At 38.1% G+C, this 17,657-nt stretch overlaps 1 protein-coding gene across 2 annotated transcripts in view; it reads right to left on the minus strand.

Moving 5' to 3' along the window:
• Window positions 1-776: 776 nt before the first annotated feature.
• ipo9 (importin 9) overlaps window positions 777-17,657 on the minus strand; it is a 19,012-nt gene continuing 2,131 nt past the window's right edge. The window contains exons 2-24 of one of the 2 annotated variants that reach the window (XM_079241724.1): window positions 16,882-16,943; window positions 16,626-16,712; window positions 16,175-16,376; window positions 14,824-14,912; window positions 14,466-14,552; window positions 14,086-14,205; window positions 13,790-13,890; window positions 13,066-13,124; window positions 12,824-12,975; window positions 12,634-12,732; window positions 10,310-10,416; window positions 10,052-10,191; window positions 8,523-8,682; window positions 8,121-8,347; window positions 7,751-7,899; window positions 5,843-5,971; window positions 5,480-5,755; window positions 5,195-5,361; window positions 4,499-4,632; window positions 4,240-4,359; window positions 3,151-3,261; window positions 2,975-3,051; window positions 777-1,553 (exon numbers count right to left, since the gene is read on the minus strand). In XM_079241724.1, the coding sequence (XP_079097850.1) occupies window positions 1,443-1,553; window positions 2,975-3,051; window positions 3,151-3,261; window positions 4,240-4,359; window positions 4,499-4,632; window positions 5,195-5,361; window positions 5,480-5,755; window positions 5,843-5,971; window positions 7,751-7,899; window positions 8,121-8,347; window positions 8,523-8,682; window positions 10,052-10,191; window positions 10,310-10,416; window positions 12,634-12,732; window positions 12,824-12,975; window positions 13,066-13,124; window positions 13,790-13,890; window positions 14,086-14,205; window positions 14,466-14,552; window positions 14,824-14,912; window positions 16,175-16,376; window positions 16,626-16,712; window positions 16,882-16,943 (2,966 nt within the window). In that variant the 3' untranslated portion in view covers window positions 777-1,442. Of the gene's footprint in view, window positions 1,554-2,974; window positions 3,052-3,150; window positions 3,262-4,239; window positions 4,360-4,498; window positions 4,633-5,194; window positions 5,362-5,479; window positions 5,756-5,842; window positions 5,972-7,750; window positions 7,900-8,120; window positions 8,348-8,522; window positions 8,686-10,051; window positions 10,192-10,309; window positions 10,417-12,633; window positions 12,733-12,823; window positions 12,976-13,065; window positions 13,125-13,789; window positions 13,891-14,085; window positions 14,206-14,465; window positions 14,553-14,823; window positions 14,913-16,174; window positions 16,377-16,625; window positions 16,713-16,881; window positions 16,944-17,657 lie in introns of both variants that reach the window. The other variant, XM_079241723.1, reaches the window with a different exon arrangement.

The following is a 17,657-nucleotide window of genomic DNA, read 5'->3' on the forward strand; positions in this document are numbered from 1 at the left end:
TCCTCAAAAGTTGATGACACCAGAGTAGCAAGTACGACCCACAAAGATCATACTCAACTAACAAGACCAAAAGAATTTATTCCCAACACCTCTGTACCATTCCAGGAGACCATCACATGCTCTTCATCAACTCCCTCATTGTAAATCTCGTGTGGTGGCATGATGTCCTACATACATACTCAACATTAGACAGTGGAGAGTATGTTGCTGATCTGAGTATTTGTTTAATCTCTAATGAAAGGCAGGACTGTGCACACGAATGGGGAAGAAAAAAAAATCTATTGAATGCCCTTTTTTAAAATCATGTACAGAGGTTCTTCAGATCTAACCTTTGCTGCTTTACCGCAATATTTTTGACATTATTCAACAGTATAAACTATACAGTTCAGTTGTGTACATTACTTTCAGCATTTCCCACTTTTAGTTTAGGAAAAATACGGCTCCGTTCAATTAGGATTATTTAAACGGAGGAATCTTTAGTTAAAAGTCAGTATCTGACCTATGATTGGATCTCCAAGTTAGTTAACAGGTATTACTTGAGTTCAGTGTTAATTTTCCCCTGAAATGTTTATAAAATGCATTCAGAACCAGAGGCAAGTCTGAAACTGAATGTGCACTGATTGTATTGTTGAAAGGAAGTGCCATGCTATTTACAACCTATTGACTTCCTTCAAATACAGACACACGTACATAAACAAATCAGACACACATAATAAACAAATATAGAAATCTCCATGAGATTTTTATTTTATTTAGAAATTTTTCCATTAATGGTTAAAAGGAAATGACAAAGCTGTGAATCACCATGGCGACAGTGCAAATTTCCAAATACCCACCATAACCAGAGACGAAACAGCTGGTCTAAGAGTTTGTCATTTCCTATCGGAAACAGTCTTTGTTTCTGGAATATAAGGCAGCTGAAGATTATATCCATCACAAACATTCCCTCCCCCCCTTCAATTCATGTTTTATGTCTCCTGGAATCATTTTCCATGTTGCATTACATTATTTATACCAAAACACAAATATGACCAGCTTTTGTACAAACAGGACATTGCAAAAAAGTCCGTTCATATTATCATTCATCAGACCCAATCCATGGAGACACTTTAATCTTCTTCCAGTTTGAAGTTTCTCCAAATCGAAGGGACTTCTGACCTTCAGCAGCAAGAGACCTGCAGTCTCTCACCCCCTCACCCTCACTTAACATATGAAAAAGTTTCAATGTACTTTATCCCGTCAGTAATATGTAGAAACAGGGGTGTCATGGGTAAGTGCACAAGTCTCTTCCCACCTCGTTCCCCTTCACTGCCAGTTTTCTTCTTCTGTCCTTTCCCCATTTTATAAAATTATCTTGACAGTTACGTGACAGGGCGATAGAGGAACTTTTCAAGGTGTTGCTGATGGAAGATGATGATGTATTGGAGGGGTATACAGCAGGGCTAGAGGCCTATAGATTGCAGGGTTTGTCTCTCAGCGTTGTTGAGGTGGCCGGAGAACATACTGTAACATGGTTGTTGGGCAAACTGTGTCAAGAAGTCCGTCAGGTAAGCCTGAAGAAGAAAGGTGAGTGATACAAATTAATTAAACCCTACATGGAAAAACATCCATGTTAATCAGAACATTGGTAGACTAATGAGCATGTTGCTGGTACAAAGTCTGGCAGAACAAAACAATCACATTCAGGTTACAACATGCAGATGAAAAGCAGAATAGGATGCTTAAGAACCTTGAATTTCCCTTCGGGGATAAATAAAGTATCTTTGATTTGATTTGATTATTTGCAGCACGGAGCTGGAGATCCTATGAATGATAACAAGGATACAAATAAGCAAATAAGAGCACTCAGACTGTCAGAGGACTTGAATACATGTATTTGTAAGTATTAAGGATGAATGGATGTGATGTTTAAAGATTAGGCTACCAAAATTAAAAACAAAAAGAAAAACTAATCAAAAACCGAAAGAAAAGCCCCTTTGTGACTTTAAAAGACTTATCATCCCTCTTGTGAGTTTTAATGTAACCTGCTTAGTAGTTAATGACAAGATGCCTTAAAACCATCCAGACAACCCATTTCCAAACAATCAGTTTATAGCAGTGTAGTTCCCAGGTTAAAAAAGTCAGTGCAATGATGCAGATAATTCATCTCTTCCCTGAATTTACCTACCTTGTTTGTCCCAGTGAGGTTAAAGTGGAACTATTATGTGCATTTCAGGCTAATTTATTTTTATTTCTGAGACCAGAAGGGCAGGGATTGATTGAGTTATTGTCACAAATTGCTTTATTTAGTTCAGACCGACCCTCTCCGTAGGCTGTCAGATCAGCCTGTGGGCAAAACGAGTGGATTGAGACTCTTCCGCATTAAGCCCCGCCTCCCGCCACTGCACTACACCGGGAGCGCGCACCACACCTGCTTTCGCCGTCATTGTAACATCTCATAAACAGAAGGATTAGGCTAATATGAACTCAATAAAAAAACAAAATACAATGTCAACACATAGCATACAGCCCTACATGTTGGAACCTGAATCAGACCCTGAAAACAAAGTGGAAAACAGCAACCCACAGCAACGAATGCAGCAGGATGTCTCTCTTTGGTAAACTCACCAGCCATCGTTGGAAATAACTTTATCTGACGTTTTCCACCCGCCTGATGTATTTGTACATGCCCTTGTTAACCAGTAGAAGGTAACCAATCACCGAACCTTATCCCCCGGGACGTCACAAGGATTTCGAAGTAGAAAAAACTCTAAAACGACGCGTTTTTCGTCGCCATGGAAACCGGACAGAGAGCGTGCTGGAACTCAAACGCAAACTCGAACATGCGTTTAGGTGATAAAAAACAGTGCCGTTCACATGTCTGATGAGGATTCAACACTGTAACACTGTAGAAAGCTCAGAAAACTCGAAATACCATAATAGCACCCCTTTTAGTTTAACATAAAAGACAAAAAGCAAAACTTGGAATGTTTACCTGCAGATCAATCTGATATATAGGGTCTTTCAAGGCATCTGGATCATCCTCTTCATCATCTTCGTAATAATCATCATCTATAAGTTTGAAAAATAAAAAGTCAAAGTCATGTCAAACTGTGTTTTAGAGCAAATAACTCAGGAAATAACTCAGAGAAACAGAAGAGGTACTTTTACCATATTTGTTTGAGGCAATAAGATCAGAGAGCAATTGTCCCGCCAGGCCTTCATCCTCATCATCATCATCACCTCCTTCTTCCTCCTGCTCCTCCCACATGCCACTGGAATCTGAGCAAAAGACAAACAGCAGGTTTAGAAAATGTCTGCTGTCCTCAAGTTTGTACTTCAAGGACAGAACAGGCAGTTTAAGATGAAAAGTTAACAATCTTAAATCTAATCAGTGGACTTTCCCACCAAATCAATACACCCCAAACTACCTGCAGCGTCTCATACATGTTGACTCAGTCCCTCCAGATGATTAAACTACTGATTTCTTAAAGCTGGGGTAGTTTATGTTGGGGAGCTAGCTAGATTTTAAAGTGGCATCCTGTCTTGGCCCCTCCCCCTCTGGTTTTGCTCCAACATTTTTAAAAAAAAATTTTTATTTACATCTTTTTCCACCAACGATTTACTCTTCCTTAGCTGCTTAGTGGGAGAAAGTAAATAAACCAAGCTAGGTCTGGAAATCCTTCCTGTATTTTCTCAGCCATGTTTGCCTTCAGAGTTTCTTCTTCACTACTTTTTATTTTCATCCTAACACCTATTTATATGCAGGGTGTGGCCATCAGGTATGCACTGTGTTATGGGGAGCCGAGAGAAGAAGCTTACGAAATATAAGAAATGAACAACTCCAATTTGGTCCAAACATTTTGATTGGTCTAGGTTTTTACAGATTTACATTAAACTGAGGAGTCTAACTATATTTCTTATTGTTCATGATTGAATGTATAGACTACTATCAGGACGAGGAACCACTCCACCCAGAGGATAAAAAAAAATGTTTGAGTAAGTTTACCAGCTATAGCTTTAATGAATGGCTGATTGGAGAAATCTTTTAATTCAATGCCAGGAAATGAACAAAATCACAAATAATGGGGAAAAAAATCCATCTAAACTTGTGTTTTATTTTTCTTTCTTTCTTTTTTTTTTTTTTTTTTTTACAGACTAAAACTTAGACTGGTAGTCTCTTAGGTCACTTTAAAATTCCGTGCTTGAGTGGGTGAATCACTGAATGCCTTCTTTGCATTTCCATGTTTTTTTGTTTACCTTGGCTCCAGTCTGCTGTGCTGGCCCTGCTTGCATTAGCCTCCACCACAGTTGACAGTTCATTGATGATCAGTTTAAAGATTTTAACAAGCAAAGGAATGTTGGTCCAGCGCTCTGGATCTGTTCAAATGGAAAAACAGTCAGGACCATAAAAAAACTGTTTACAATGTTGTGCTAAAACCAACATATTAACTTAAACCGTTCAAAATCCAGACATTTGTCACATAAATAAGAAAATTAAGGAACGGTTGGGTCTTACTTTTGGCAGATTTGGAGCGTGTACGGATGCCATCATCAGGGTTGAAGATTTCTTCACCCTTTACGACGATGTCTTGAAGACGTTTGTCGTCAGTGTTGAGACCGTGCTGCAGCAGCTTACAAAGAGCCACAGTGCTGCAGATATAAAATAAAAAGATGAAACATTTTGGATGTTTGAACCTGTGCCAGATGACATGCAATATAAAAACAATGTCTGATACCTGTGTAAATATAGCACTTAAAACAGACAGCCCTTTTAAATAATACACGGTTTTAACTAAACTGCTGAAAAATGCCCAAAATAACTGATGTTATGTTTGTAGCCTAAATAAGAGGCAGAAGAAAGGCATGAATTGTTTGAATTATATAAAGTATGAAACTGCAAATGCTGTGCTAGCAAGTACTGATAATGCTGCATTCGTTTGCACAACAAAAAGGGAAAGGAATTGTGTGCATTATAAACAGTAGAATAGAAAATTTTTTGTTTTATAAACTGCAAACAATCCCCTCAAGACAGAATAAAATCTTAGGAAAAGTGGGAAACTTAGCTTTTTATTTGCCTGGATGGAACTGTACTTATTTACAACTAGCTAACATCTGTTTATCACCAAGACATGCTACTATTAGATCTAGATATCAGTGAATTCACTAAAATTGTTGTGTTAAAATAAACGATGATAAATAAAGGTTATCTGACCTGACTTTACCCTCATACTGTCCGTAGAAAAGATGTTGCCTGCTCATCCACTCTGTCATAACAAACTCCAGGGCAGGTTTCCCTGTTGGCCCTGGCAGGCTGCACAAAAACTCCAGCAGAGGCTCCAGCTGAGAGTGAACCAGGTGGGCAAAAACCATAATCAGAGACTAAAAAGGAGGATTAGAAGGAACACATGGACAACAGAGTTAAACAAATATATCAAACTATCATTACATTTAGATTATTGTTTTGTTTCAAGTAAGTTTGCATCATCTTCTTACTTACCTGCATGACACTCAGAGTCTCAGCTTGTTGCATTTTGCTCAGAATTGCTCTGAGGATCTGGTCCATTTGTTCACCAAGCTCAGATCCTGCCCGAGAGATTAGCGTTGACACCAATCTGCCCACGAAGGCAGCCGTGAACTCAGAGGTCCGGGGATCCAGCAGCTGGTTGACCACCTGCATGACGTACCAGAGGCCGCCGTTTCCCTGCTCGTCTCTCCATTGAGCAATTTGCTCGAGGGCGACAGAGACGTACGCCCGCAGACACTCACCGCCATTCTACAGAAAAATTTATAACACATCATAGATTTTAGCATTAATGCAACATAAAAATTACAACAAGTAGAAAATCCTGCTGTACTTTACCTGCATTATTGTGTTGTCGTCAGTGCGTAAGGTACACTGTGCAACCACAGGAAATGCTTGACATACCAACATCTCTGACAGGGGGGGTTTCGTATTTCGGACCACAGTAGTCAGAATGTCTATGGAAGTCTAGACAGAGAAGCACAAGGGTATTAACAAAAAGGCAAAGAAGGCAAAAAAAAATATTTGACAAAAAATGAATTGTAATTTAGACACAATCCTTTGAGACTGTCTCAGACAAGACAACCTGAGAAATTGTTCATTATAAGACTAACAGGGTGAGAAAGATTTTGGGATAAGGCTGACCCTTTTTTCTTGGGTGAAAACTTTTTTTCTGGTAAATAGTCATTCACTGACTTAATCCTCCTGCCCACCATAGCAAGAAGATTACTTTATTTTAGGGATGCACCAATACAGGTACCAGTATCGGTATCGGCTCAATACCAAGCGTGTGTACTCGTACTTGGTATTAATAAAAGTGTACCGATACCACAACCGATACCCAAAACCACACTAGTCAAGCTAGCAGAGATGTGTTTGATGACATGCTTCGTACGTGTTTTAAAAGAAATAAATGCTTTGAATGTTAAAATGTGACTTTTTTTGTTACACTAAAAGCTAGATCTTCGTTTCAAAACCACTCATTTATAGTTGTATTTAGGTAAAATGTGCCAAATCAAAATAAAACTTGTTGAAATTTTTAGATCTGTAATGTTATATTTTTATTGGTTATGTAACTAAAAAGGATGAGTAATTTATTACAACCTAATGAAATCTTACACAGTTATAGCAATAATAACCATAGTCACCATAATGTACACATAAACAGATTTGGTATTGGCAAATATCAGTATCGGCAGATGTTCCAATTACAGATATCGGTATCCGATCGGAACTCCCAAAAAGTGGATCGGTGCATCCCTACTTTATCGTTAGGACATCTTACATCACTGAATATATGTGCTGGATGTTCGCGTCTCAAATAATGTGCAGAGAAACAGCAGAATTATGCACTAGCTTCACCTTGAAAGCGCATTCGTCGTAATCCTCAATTCGTTTTATTACAAAACTACAGAACTTTGTCTTTGCATGATTATTCCATCAGAATATTAGCATCAAAGGTCACAGTGTGTGGGAAGTAGTAATGCATTCTTTAATTGTCATTTCGCACAGTTGACCTATGGTTTAGTGCATTACACACAACACATTATAGACAGCTGCTGTTGAAAAAACAGAACGGACTTAAAGCTGGGGTAGGTAATCTTGCTCAGAGACATTTTTGCCTCCTCCCACTAAAGAGCCGAGAAAGAGAAAATCGTTGGTTGAAAAAGCTGCAAACTAGAAAAGCACTTGGAGAGTGCAAACCTCCACCACGGCCTTGAAAAAATTCCAGGATCCAAACGGTGATCTGGATCACCACCAAAATTAAATCTTTTCTTCCTTGTCAATTTTCCAATTAAAATCTATCCATAACATTTTTAGTTTTCTTAAACACAAACAGATAAATGCTGGTTATAAAAAAAAAAAAAAGACCTCCTTGGGAGGTAAGGAAAAAGTCTTTGATCACGCAAGGAGCAAAACTAGAGGGGGAGGAGCCAAGACAGGGGGCTACTTTCGGATCTTGCTAGCTCCCCAACATTACCTACCCCAACTTTAAAAGAAACAAACAAACAAAAAAAGTTTCTTTTTTTTTACTATCAAGTGAAAAGAATTTCATTGTTTTACTCTCAAACTGACTTTTGACTTGACTGTTGATCAGTAGTTTACAAAGAAAAGAAAACTCAAACTTGTTGAGAAATAATAAAGCAGCAGGTTATTACTACCAGGTCTGACAGTAGGACAACAATCATATCTGTTTTAACACTATGTTTTCTGAAGGATGATCTTTTTCAGAGACTTCTTACTTACAGCGCAGAGTCCAGTGGGGATTTTGTCAGGGGGAGCTTGCATAATGCTGACCAGTGTAGGGATGAGACGCATCTGCATGGGTCCTTGGCAACCTTCGATCTGAGCCAGTTCTTTGAAGATGTCCTGAGCCAAGGAGGCAACCACAGGGTCTGAGGAAACAAAAAGAAGACTTAACCTGAGAAAAACGGTTCAAATCGTTGTCCTCCTCACTCACATATCTTATAGGAAGCACTCTTTTTTTTAGCAAACAAATACTTGATAAAGCGCTACACTTTGCCCCCCCCCCCCTTCTGGTTTAATCTACAAACAAGACACAAAGTATAAGGAGAAAAACATGGAGTAGTCAGACAAAGAAGATCAGCATTAGTACCATTGTTATATTTAAGGAAAATAGCAATGGTGAGGGGGCAGATCTTATTCTCAGCACTGGTGGTGAAGGCCGGGTCGACGGTGCAGACGATGCATAGTGTCTCCATGACGAGTGTGAGCACCTCTGAGCTGAACTGGGCCGCCAGTTGAACCAGTCCTTCAAGGATACTGGGTAGGAAGGGCTGAAGGACATGTGTACTCTCTGACAGCTTTAACTGATCACAGTACCTGAAAAAAAGACCAGAATATGAGTCTCATTATAATCTGTTATCTGGATCAAAAATCTACAACAAAATGCTCATTAGATTTGTTTGCTTTGATAGTGGAACAAACAGCAAAGCAAATCAAGGACATAATGTGTGGACTGAGATACAGAAACAATTAAAAAATATAGCAAGCTCACCCCCAGATGGCTCTGACAGCAGATATACGGACGGATGGTGGCTGACTGTCGTGGAGGCCGCTGACAGTAGCCTGGAGGAACTGCTGGATGAGTTCTGGAGACATTGCTGCTGTAAAGCGACTTGCTGCCCACAGAGCCCGGCCGAGGAGGAATGGAGACGCTGCTACAAGCAAGCAAAAAAATTAAAAAAAAAAAAAAAAAAAAAAAAAAAAAAAATCAGACCAAGTCAGAAATGTATAAAAAGAGGAAAGATAAAGAAAATACAAATATACAATTGTGCTCATATTTATTCATACCCTTTCCTTAAAGAAGGAAAACAACAGATGCCTGTAAATTAAGTTGAAATTGACTGAAGTAATAATAAATAAAAATTTTATGAAAATCATTACATTATTTTCTAATTCTGGTTCAATAGATATATTTTTTTTAAAAAAGCAAACAAATAAGATAATTTATTACATATTACATCACTCATAAACTAATATTTTGTTGAACAATCCTTTAATCCAGTTATTTGAGTGACTGTTGTAAATTCAGCCTTTTCTTGAATGAAAGGGTATGAATACATATGAGCACAAATATATCAGTGGAAACTTTCAGGGTCCATTTCTGGAATTTACCTATCTGCTGTGATCTAGATGCAAACAATATGTAAATAAAATAAGCCTTATACATTGTCATTAACAGAACAAATGTTTAATGACTCTACAGGTTCTGAAGAATAATTCAGTTTTGAACTTTTGCATCAGTGCGGTGATATCCCCCATTGTGTTTTACATATCAGAAAATAACTTCAGCAACTCAACATTTATTCATACACACTTAACGGCCAGATGTAATTTATCCTATTAAAATGACGCCATGTTATTTCTGACCACACAACTTTGCATGATTTAATGATACTCCTCTGCCCTGATGCAAACCAACATGTGCAGATGAAAATTCAGGTGAGCACCATCCCGCCATCGTAATATGTTTTTTGTCAGGAAAAACATATCACAAGTAATCAATAATGAATTCTTAACAAACTTACAGCATCAGCAAAGGTCAGTGCTTCAGCTGGATCTCTCAACCTCATCTCTCTTAACATCATTTCTAACCATTCTGATCAGTAATTAATGCCTTAAACTGAGAACAACACGTTCCTCTAATAACTAATTAACTTATGGCGAGAGCCCACATAAGTCCACCCATTTATTTATTTAATTGTGTGTCTTTTATTTGGGCCGCAACAACGCTGGAGATCCATCATGTTACCAAAATACTTTAGGCCCTGTGTATGTGTAAAAAAGAAAATCAAAGTCAAATATTATTATCTTTTTTTTTTTTTTTTTTAGAATTTCTCAACTTGGTTAGACGATTAAACACAAGAAATGCAAAGAAAATGGGCTTTGACTGTTTATATTAAAACTAAACCTGCTGTTCAAGCCTGGGATGGTTTTAAGTGCTACTGCATTACAGCACTGAACGGTGTTTCCATCCTGCATTTTTCTCCTGATCTGAATGGTAACTGCATTTTTAAATCTCACCTGCTAGATTGAGATCAGCCAGGATGACACCAGCCAGAAAACCATGCATGTCAAACTGGATACGGCCATTCTTCACATTCTCTGTAATGATAGTCTTGACTGAACCAAGCGCCAACATGCAGGCCTCGTGGATCTTCCACCTGATTAAAAATAAACAACATAAGATTTGCCATTGTCTTGTTTCTACACTGTGTTTACTCAACCTTCTTTTAACAGATAGAGAAAAAAAAATTAACGTGTGCGCGAGTGTATTTTCACCAGTGCTCATTGCCACTGTTTTTGGCCTGCTCTGCCTCCTGGAGGTGTCTGGTAGCAGCTGCTGCCAATGCTACTGCACTCTCATTCTGAAATTCTGCAGCCACCGCCTGAAAGCAGAAGTCAGCAATTTAAACACTCGCAGGAGAAACGAAAAGCTGAAAAAAAAAAAAAAGAAGAGTCTTGTCTTACTGACAGTGAAATATGAAATTTGGATATTTGGACCAATTAAAAAATTTTCTACATTGCTTTGGGCAAATATATTTCAGGCAGCATGGAAACACTGGCTGGTCATGGTAACCAATATGTCTTTTCAAAAGAAAAAAAAAAATTGTTGCAACATTGTTTATAAGCTGCTTCCAGGGTGAGTAAAGTCTGAGTAATGGAGGAGAAAAAAAATGGAGAGCCCGTACTAAACTTCAGAGTAAACAGAGCCGGCTCATGAAACCTACAATGCATTAATGTTACACTTAGAATCCAAGTTGTTGTTTACAGATGAAGACTGACAATTCAGCAGCATCATTATTATACAGTCTGCATACATAAAACATGATGCTGCAGTCAGGGCCAAAAAGTCCCTCTTGCACAAAGCGATTTGAAGTCAACCTGCAAGACAACTAATGTCACACCCTATTAGGGCTGTGATGATATGCTTTTGTCCCGATTCAATTTTATTCCGATTTTTTGGGTGCCGATTCGATTTAAATAGCGATTCTCAAAATTCTTCAATATTGATGATTTTTGTAGATTAAAAACAAATTTTTTTTTTTTATGAACCGTCTTTTTGCTAGTAATTTTTCCTGATTTCAGCTAGGAAATAACAACACGGTAGCCAGATCCTCATTATGTTGCTATAATGCCCAAGAAGACAAGTAAAAAGATCAATAAAGCCAATGAAAATGACAAAAATTTTATAGTGGATTCATTTTATTTATTTGAAAGAAAAAAAAAAATCGATTTTTTAACAACAACAAAAAAAATTCGATTTTAAAATTGTGAAGAAAAAAAATCCCGATTTCCGATTCAATTTTCCCACCGCTACACCCTATACTGTTATTTTTACTGTAAATACTCACATCTAGAGCAGAAAAGGGTCAAATTATTCTTATTATTTTGTTTTTATAAACCATAAAGCATCGGCCAGTCAGAATGATCGAATGTTGCTCGGAAAACCTGATGGTTGATTAATATGCTCATTATGTCTACTCTGACTTTTAGATAAACAGTTTGTTTTTCTTGCAAGCAAGAGTTTTTTTTTTTTTCAAGAAAGTAGCTGGTTTTACCTTTCTGACATGTTTAGTAACATGTCAGAAATGTAAAACCAGTTCTTTTCTAAAGAAAATACTCAAAAAATACATGGCTAATAATCATGTAGTTTATTCTTACAGCCTTTAAGTACCTCCACGTGTTATGCACTATTGAAAAACAAGATTCTTGAGATGTGAATGATGTATACCATTCAAGGCTACAATCATCACTGTGGATTCAGCAAACGCTCATGTCAGACCAGTTGCAATTGCAATTTATCTTTAAAGCTATACTGAACTTCAGCAGCAGCTAATACTGCAAGAGGAATTGTCCTGTTACATCGGCAAGGGTTCGGTAAAAGTAGCTCAGTAAATTACTTTGTTGACATCAAGCCTTTTATTCATAAAACCCATTTTAGGTATAATGTCCATTTAACGGGGGTGGAATCTACTTAACTAAACATTTCTACATGTGTTGTACAGATATTAGTACTTTCTCACTGCTTCAGCAACCTTATTGAATATTTCAGAATAGAGGAAAGGCATGAAATGAATGAATGGCAACTTTTAGCTTCACACTTTTCCACATCAATCACAGCCACTTCAAATTTTCAACCAGTCACACAAAAGGTCTCAGATGCCACAGAAGAAAATGTGTCGAGAACTAGTCGTAAGAAATCCTAAACAAGGGCTACCTGGAGATCAAGAACAAAACTCTCTGTTCCTGCGGCTGATCTCGTGGCTGCAAGTCATCATAGCAAGCAGTTTAATATAAACTTAATTTGTAACTGTGAAAACCTAAGTGTCACGTGAAAGCTACTCTTAAGTTAAGGTATTTTTCTTTTTCAACTCAGGTCAGTATGAAGTGGGCCATACAGGAAGAACAAGATATGATCTCCTCTATCCCTAAATGATGAGATTAGAAAAACTAGGTTAAATGCCAGTGGGTTTTTTTTTTTTTAATGGGCAAGTCAACACCTAAAATGTTGACACTAATCATTCCACCATTGCTAAAGGGCTTCAACCCCCACTTGCATTCATTCAGCACTGGTTGTTTGCAGTTCTTTAGTTCTATCTCACCAGCAGCAGGTCCTGAGCAGATATCCTGACAGAGTAGGAGAAGGTGTCATCATCTTCATCCTCTACAAACTGCTGAGGGTTAGCCGTCCACACTTTGATCTTGAAGGGGGGAAAAAAAGCATTTTGATTTCTCTCTGATATACATCCACACCCACAAAAGCACTGTCAAAATGTTTCAGTTGTTTCTCACCTGGTCTTCTGTGATCTGCATATACAGGATGATGTAATAGATTAATTCAGGCAGCGCTTTCTTCACCGTGCTCTTAAACTTGTTGTTTTCCAGCAGCGTGTGAACAAACTCAAAAATGCTGAACACCAGATTCTCAAAACCCAAAACTTCCCCTGCAAAAACAAAAAAACATGCAAGAAGCTAAATTAATTCAATGCATGATGACCAATACCAGACAGGAAGATGACTGAAAATCTGCTTACCATCCGAGTCTACAGGATCTTCCACTTCCTCTGTGTAGTTGACTTCTGTTCTTACATAAGTAAACAACAGGCTAAGGAAAAACAATAGCTCTTGTCTTTAATGTCTACTTTGCACTTCTGTCAGAAACATTATCTTATATATCTCACCCAGAAAATACAAATAAGGGCAAAGAGGTGGAGCTGAGAGGGGGGCTGTGAGCGTCATGGTGGATGATTGACATCGAGCGAGCACCCAGCTGCCTGTAGCTAAGAGTTTACCGAGATATCAGGAGCTACCCAGCTAGCGGAGGTAAGCGGGCTAAAGCTAAGTCACGTTGTTAACCGGCTAAAAACCGCGGTTGTTCTGCGTTCTTCTTACTTGAAGACTGAGGTCGGGTACCTGTCAATCAAAAGAACACTCCTCTAAATGTGTGAATTTCGAGATAAAATTACTTTAAACAGGCGAGTTAGGAAAAAATTCACCCCCCCCCCCCCCACAGTTATCATGAAGGTAAACCTGACCTATTACACCGAAAATGGATTTCTGAACCAGGCTGTAAACATGTTTATTATTTCAGCTGTGAAGTTGGGCTTTTTAACGTGGGAATCTATGGGGATTGGCTCTGTTTTGCAGCAGCCCCTAGTGGATGAAGGGGAAATTACAGTTTCATGCACTTCCACACAGGCTTCACTTTTAACCAACGGAGGTTGCTGCTTGCTACACAGCAGGCATTGTAAAGGATATAAAGCTGCACTTTCAGTCAGTGTATTCCATACGATGGGTAATATCTGCTGCATGGAGGATACCATGGGTTTGGGAAAGTTTTTCACTAATGCCGTTACGGCCTGTGTGATGAATAAGAAAGTTTAAACATAAGTTAAATCTGCATTACAAATAGAAACAGCACACATCTCTTAAAGTACAAGATTAACAACTCTTGTACAAAAACTAACCCATAATCTCATCTACTCAGCTTACTCAAGCAGTTTCTGCTCATGATTTAAGAAATTAACAGGTCTTATATAACCAACTACTCTCACCTTGAGGACTTCCATCTTGAGACCACTATCTGATGAGGGACCATCCGGCATCTGTAGAGCCTGCACAAATGCCTCTGTGAACTGCTGGACTACTGGGAAGATTAACGCTTTGGCTGCACCCTACACACACAGATTATATCAAGCAACAAGTTATCAGTACATTTAAAAAAAAAAAAAAAAAAAAAAAAAAAAAGACAGATCATAGTCCAGAAAAGCAAATTACTAATACATCTTGGCTTGTGTGAAGACACAGCACTGAATTACAGAGAAAAACATTAAAAATCTTTATCAAACTGTATTAGATGTAATGTTTCATTAACAATGAGAGCAGATAATTTAAACAAACCCTGAATTTAGTGTTTCAGAATCTCAAACTTTACCTTTTCAAGTTCTTCAATAGCACAAATGAGGTTGGCACAGGTGGTAAATATCTCCACTGCTCTGGAGCGGGTACGAATACTGTAAATCTACAACAGTTGGAAAAACATCAGGAAATCAGTATCTTTAAACAAGCTTCATATTACAAATGAATGCAGCCAGCTTGGCTGTGTCATGTACAAGTATTGTAGAATGAGAACAAACACAGATGTTGCAACTTTCTGTCATGAGTATCATCACTACTGAAATACTGCACTGTGCAAAAAAAGTAAAAAAAAAAAAAAAAACAGCTAAGTGAGCGACCTCTGTAGCATCAACACTGCTGTAAATCAGTAAAAGCGTGAAAGATTTTGGCAGTACCTCAGCCATAGTAAAGATTTTGTACATCTCAGGTAAGATGACAGGAGCCACCAGAGGCATCTGTGTATCGGTCACTTCTCGAGTGAACTCTGGACACAAGAGGTTGTTACATGCGCATGACATCAAATAGTCAATCAATAAATAAAAGATTTTGAAGCTTTATCATTAAAAATTGAAAAGTTTTCTGCTATTTCTACGAAATTACTAACTTCTGCAACTAAACACCACTCATTCTGACCCAACTTCCATCACTTGCACCCAGATCTGAAGCTGAAACCCAGAAAACAAAATGTAGTCTCTAATAGACATGCAGGCAGGAGCGTGACCAACAGCATAGCTGCTGGTTCTTTGACATCTAAGGTATTCGTACTACACCTGAATTTGTTCTCTGCTATCACACTGCACACTAAAGTTCTCCTGAAACAATCAAAGGTTTCTGAGGAATAACACTGAGCATATAACAACTTGAATTATGGGGACATTCACACCAGGGGGACTTTGGGATTGGGTGGAGGTTTCTGAAAAATTTTACTTTCCCCTAATTTGGTTTGTGTTCAAACTACACTTAACTAAAGCTGACCAAACTACAGCTGACCTACATCACATAGTAGTTAAAACAACTGCATGCTATTGGGCAACACCCCCACAAACTTTACAGTGTTGCTGACAAAAATCACAAATATCACAGGTGCTTATCCAGGCGGGTTGTAGGATTTTGTTTTTCCCTTCTTTCTTTCTTATTTTTGTAGACATAAATCTTTCACTGATCAGGCACTGGGGTTGCCTTTATTCTGCAGCGTTGCAGGAGAAATTTCCAAACCTTACGCTTACTGCAAGGAAAGTTGCTGCTACCCCAGCGGCCAGAACAGCCAGTAAGAGATTTTCCTGCTGCTGGTTCTGTTATTCAGGATTGGAAAACGCAGTTAAAAACCAGTAATAGTGGATGATCTCTAGTTTATGCAGCAGTCGCCCAATCAAATGAATAAACTCTCAACTAGCAAAATAACAGACGATGGGGAGGTGGTTGAGTGGTTCAGTGCAATGCAAATTTTTTTTTAAAAAAATGTCAAGGGCAAATTTTGCTTAAAATAAACAATTAACTATATTTACTGTGATGTCTTTTCCTTTTTTTTTCCTTTAAAAATTGTAAATGAAAATGATGACAGAACAACATCAATCATGTTAAATACAAGAAGAAATAATTAAAAAAGTAATGTAATGACCCAACAAATTCATTTGAGAGAGCTGATTAAATGTGCAATTCTAACCAATTTAAAAAAAATTTCAAAATCAACATGAACATTGCTTCTTTGTATGGTCTACCATTGTTCATGTTTATCCTTTTACACACCTGTAAGGACCCTCATGGCTCCATGTACAGCACTGACATCTCCACTGACAAGCATTTCCATCAGCAGTGTAAAGAGCTGCGGCCAAGCCTCAGGCCAGTCCCAGTGGGCGATGGCCGAAACAGCGTACGCAACACTGGAGCGAACTTTACTCATTGATTCTCGCAAACCGCTTGGAAGCAGCTCCCTGATGGCGGCTTTAGCCTAGATGGGAGAAAAAAAAAACAAATAAAAAGCTGCAACACACACACATAGTCTTAGACTTTTAACAATTATCTCAATGGTGCATTAAAGGAAAGGTTTCTGAATATTAGGCAGTTTGATATCCTCATTCTGATTAAAAGTTAATTTGATCACATCAGTCCAATTCAGTAGTTCTGTTAAACTCTCATACATCACATTATGAATAAAGTGAAAAAAAGTTTTTAAAGGAAGCAGATCCTGGATGTGTACCTGTTCTGTGGTTTCAGGAGGTCTAAACTTCTCTGACTGGGAACACCAATGAGTCTCCACATACTGCTTTAGGATGACGGATGCTAACTGCACAAACAAACAGAGATTTGTTTAACAGCACATAAGTGATACCTGCGGTCAAAGTGAGGGAAACAGACAATAGCAGAAAATAAGAAATGCGTTTAGACCAGAACTGCAGTGAAATGGACCTAATTTATCACAAAAAAAATCTTTATTTTACTAAACATCTGCTGACCTGACGGATGGCGAGTGCTCCTTGAGGGTCAACTGTGAGTTCTGCCAGGTGGACACCAAACTCTATAACATGAACATTGGGGAAGGCAGACTATAAATGAATAAAGCTAAATTTAATTATTTGTATTACAGCACACAGCAGTAACAAAAAGAGTGGCAGTATGACAAACACTGACTTGACTGAAATAATTAAGATTCCAGCATTTCTTTTCACTCTTAAAAAAAAGTCTTATTAAATACAAAGCTAAATGTTCATTATTGTAGTTTATAAAACAGCAACTGTTACATGATGATAGAAAAAAGACTGCAACAAGTGTTGTGTTCCTGCACACCACACATTAAAAGGTAGAGTAAATGTTTTCCAGGAGCATTTTTCAATATTATTTAAAGATTGGATGATGATGTGTCTATCAAACTCAGTTGCTATTTTTCACTCCCCACTCGACCACTCTGTGCATGCCTCTGTTCATGCTTCAGGCACGAATCACGTACTCAGAGGTTTTGAGCACTTGTAAAAGCAATGAAGCAGCTACATCAGCTAGCATATTACAGTGGTTCCCAGATTTCCGAACCATGACCACAAAGATAACAGACAATACTCACTCCTCCCTGCCCACATCCACCGAATGAGTGATTTAGAGTTAATTGTGTGATATATCAAATTGGTCATTCACCTCTAAATTTAAGGCAGGGAATTTGTCAATATCCTGATAAATAGGATAGTTAATTTTGGGGACAATCTTCACAACTCTTACAAGGCGTCACATGCCAAAAATC

This window comes from Telmatherina bonti, assembly GCF_933228915.1.
Source record: "Telmatherina bonti genome assembly, chromosome: 6".
In the NCBI taxonomy this organism is placed as follows: Eukaryota; Metazoa; Chordata; class Actinopteri; order Atheriniformes; family Telmatherinidae; genus Telmatherina; species Telmatherina bonti.